At 53.8% G+C, this 3570-nt stretch overlaps 1 protein-coding gene across 2 annotated transcripts in view; it reads left to right on the top strand.

Annotated features, from left to right (window-relative positions):
- The window catches only part of TMEM187 (transmembrane protein 187), a 10026-nt gene extending 6995 nt beyond the window's left edge, over positions 1 to 3031 (top strand). Inside the window, exon 2 of one of the 2 annotated variants that reach the window (XM_017516669.2) lies at positions 1695 to 3031. In XM_017516669.2, the coding sequence (XP_017372158.1) occupies positions 1900 to 2685 (786 nt within the window). In that variant the 5' untranslated portion in view covers positions 1695 to 1899 and the 3' untranslated portion in view covers positions 2686 to 3031. The remainder of the gene's footprint in view (positions 1 to 1694) is intronic. The other variant, XM_017516670.2, reaches the window with a different exon arrangement.
- The last annotated feature ends 539 nt before the right edge of the window (positions 3032 to 3570 follow it).

The following is a 3570-nucleotide window of genomic DNA, read 5'->3' as shown; positions in this document are numbered from 1 at the left end:
GTGATCCACCCGCCTCGGCCTCCCAAAGTGCTGGGATTACAGGCTTGAGCCACCGCGCCCGGCTACAAAAAATTTTTAACAAAAGTTAGCAGGGCAAGGTGATGGTGTATCCCTGGTCCCAACTGTTGGGGAAGCTGAGGCAGGAGGATAGCTTGGGCCCAGGATGTGGAGGCTGCAGTGAGCTGATTATGCCACTGTACTCCAACCTGGGCAACAGAGTGAGGTCCTGTGTCTTAATAAAAATACCCAGGCCGTGGCACCAGGAAGCAAGCAAAAGGCCAGGTGGAAGCCCTCCTGTCGCTTCTTCCCAGGAGGAGAGCAGAGGGCACCTGGGGTCAGGAGGCGGCATGCCTGGGTTTCTGCCCCTCCACTGGCTGTAACTTTCAGCCAAGTCAAACTTCCGGAGTTTCAGTTTCTTTATCTGTGAAATGACGGGGCTGGTGCAGATGGTTTCTAAGATCCCTCCCAGGCCTGGAACTTCTAAGCCGTTAGGTCAAAGGTGGGCAAACTCGGCCAGGCATGGTGTCTCACGTCTGTAATCCCAGCATTTTGGGAGGCTGAGCTGGGTGGATCACTTGAGGTCAGGAGTTTGAGACCAGCCTGGCCAACATGTTGAAACCCCATGTCTACTAAAAATACAAAAGAAGTTAGCTGGGTGTGTTGGTACACACCTGTAATCCTAGCTACTCGGGAAGCAAAGGCAGGAGAATCGTCTGAACCTGGGAGAAAGAGGTTGCAGTAAGCCAAGATTGCACCACTGCATTCCAGCCTGGGCAACAGAGTGAGACTCTGTCTCAAAAAAAAAAAAAAAAAAAAAAAAAAAAAAAAAAAAAAAAAAAAAAAAAAAAAAAAAAACACAAGTGCTCAAACTGAGGCCCAAAACAGTTAAGGTGCAAGATCACATGGTTAGTGAGTGGGAGAGCCGAGGTTTGAACACACTCTGGGCGTCAGCTGACCAGGAACTGGAGGTCCATCCTTCTCTCTCCCCGCGCCCACCTGCCCACCCACCCTCTTGAGTTCGACATGTATTAATATGGAAGAGAGAAGAGCTTTAATGATTGGAGTCATTTTGAGAGCAGTTGATAGTCAGTGGTAATTGTCTCTCTGGTTCTGTGACTAAAGGAGATGGAAGGTTTATGGTGGCCTGAGGAAAGAAGGTGATTTGGTGCTTGGCACTTCAGGGTAGGGCAAGAGAGTGAGCCCGAGAAGCTGGCCTGGGAGGCCTCCGGGTCACCTCTTGCCTCTTGGCATGGTGCTTGAGTGGCAAGAATCCTCCTTCTCCTCCCTCCCCCACCTTGTGTCAGAGGCCAGAGCTCGGACTTCAGCTGATTGTCTGTAGTTCAACTGGGTATTTGTTGAAAAGGGCTTTGTGGCTGGAGATGTCACTTTTATAACACATTGGCATGGGAAGGCCATTCTGAGTTGTAATGACCGCTAGGCAGGGCTCGTCTGTAGATTCAGTGGCTTTGAGGAAACTAGGGCGATGGGCAGGATTTTCCTAGGTGCCAGGAGAAAGGGGTGACAGGGGTTTCTAGCGGTCCCGAGTGAGCGCCAGTACGCAGTGGGTATGCCTTCACTTTGCTTTGCTTCTTCCAGTGAAGATGGTCGGTGGGTCCGAGGGCCGGGGTCAGGAACACAGAGGTGGTGATGGGGGCGGTTTGTTTTCTAACCACACGCCTTTTGTAACCACAAAGGAAAAGGGCAGAACGTTCCTCCACTGGCGCCAACCAATCAGCAGGACTCCTGCCTTCTTTCAGGGCAAGGTCGCAGCATCTGCCTCGGAAATCACGAGGCTTCATCCTGCTGGCTCAGCTGGGAGGCCCAGAGTGTTCTGCAGAGGCCGCGTTTTGAAGGCTCCTCTCTGAAGCTTCCTGCCCCAGGTCATACCTCGACGTCCAGATGAAGCCGGAGTGGGGGCAGGCCCTCGTGCACGTGGCCGTGGCCAGCAGCCTCTGTGCTGTGGCAGTGTCCACAGGCATTTTTGACAGCGTCTCTGTGCAAGTGGGCTACGAGCACTACGCCGAGGCACCGGTGGCCAGCCTCCCTGCCTTCCTGGCCATGCCCTTCAACTCGCTAGTGAACGTGGCCTACGTGCTGCTGGGGCTGTTCTGGCTGCACAGGGGTGGCATGGCGGGACCAGGTCCCCGCTATCTGAAGGATGCGTTCGCGGCCATGGCCCTGCTCTATGGCCCCGTTCAGTGGCTGCGCCTGTGGACACAGTGGCCCCGTGCCGCCGTGCTGGACCAGTGGCTCACCCTGCCCATCTTCGCATGGCCTGTGGCCTGGTGCCTCTACCTAGAATGGGGTTGGCGGCCCTGGCTGTTTCTCTCCCTTGAGTGTGCCTCCCTGGCAAGTTACAGCCTCACTCTACTGCATCCCCAGGGCTTTGAGATCACGCTGGGCACTCACATAGTGGCTGCTGTGGGGCAGGCCCTGTGCACCCAGAGGCGCTATGGCAGCACCAGCTCGGCCACCTACTTAGCTTTGGGAGTGCTCTCCTGCCTGGGCTTTGTGGTCCTCAAGCTGTGTGACCATCAGCTTGCACGGTGGCGTCTCTTCCAGTGCCTCACAGGCCACTTCTGGTCCAAGGTCTGTGATGTGCTCCAGTTCCACTTTGCGTTTGTGTTTCTGACTCATTTCAACACTCACCCAAGATTCCATCCCTCCAGCAAGAAGACGCACTGAAGTGTGGGAAGAATCTGCCGAAAACTGACAACCCCCCAGCATTGAAATGGACTCTGGGATGGCAGCGTGGTATCAGTGTCGGGCGTCCTGCGGGTGACAGTATGCGCTGATCACCAAGACTGCCCTTCCCTGAGAAGCTACAGGCTTCAGTGTGGAGGGGTGAAATGCTGTGATCTCAACAGCTTACTTTCAAAGACATAAAGCAACAATGTCAGCACAGGGGATGTGGGTACTCCTGATGTAATTCTCGTAACTTTTCTGTAGTTTGAAATGTTTCCAAATAAATATTGGCAAGGGGAGTGGAAATGACCCTAAGAAGTCCCTCATGCACATGATTGGACAGAGAGTGATCGTCTGCAGTATCTTTGGGGTGTCAGCTGTGGGTGTGGACTGGCAGCAGCAAGGCAGGCCAGCCAGTGGTATACCAGTGAGTGTCCTTAGATGCAGCTGGATTCAGGGAGACTGAGTCACACTAAATACGTGCCCAGCAGACTGATGGGGAAATCAGTTACCTCATGACATCTGTGAGTGTTAACTGTAAGCAGGTCACATGAGAGCCACATCACTTCAGATCGTGTGTGGAACCAGGCAGGTTGCATCCAGATGAGGAAACACACAAATGTCAGAAGTTGAACTCTCAACAGAAAGTTGCTTTATGGGTCTCCTCTCGGAGCCGGGCTGTGGCTTAGATGTCCTTAGTGGCTATAATCTGAGCAGTCCCCACATGCCCATTACCCAGGTTCTTCTGAACCGATCTGCTGACAGTATCTCTAGGCAGGGTACTGGAGGTGGCACGTGCTTCTCATGCAGGCGACAGTTTTTGAGCCCTCGAGCCCAAGACCCAGACTGTCTAGTTTGTGGTCAGGATGCTGGGTCATCCTCGGC

Source organism: Cebus imitator, unplaced genomic scaffold (genome assembly GCF_001604975.1).
Source record: "Cebus imitator isolate Cc_AM_T3 unplaced genomic scaffold, Cebus_imitator-1.0 Scaffold599, whole genome shotgun sequence".
In the NCBI taxonomy this organism is placed as follows: Eukaryota; Metazoa; Chordata; class Mammalia; order Primates; family Cebidae; genus Cebus; species Cebus imitator.
The sequence above is the reverse complement of the archived record's forward strand: the minus strand, read 5'-3'. Positions and strand labels throughout refer to the sequence as shown.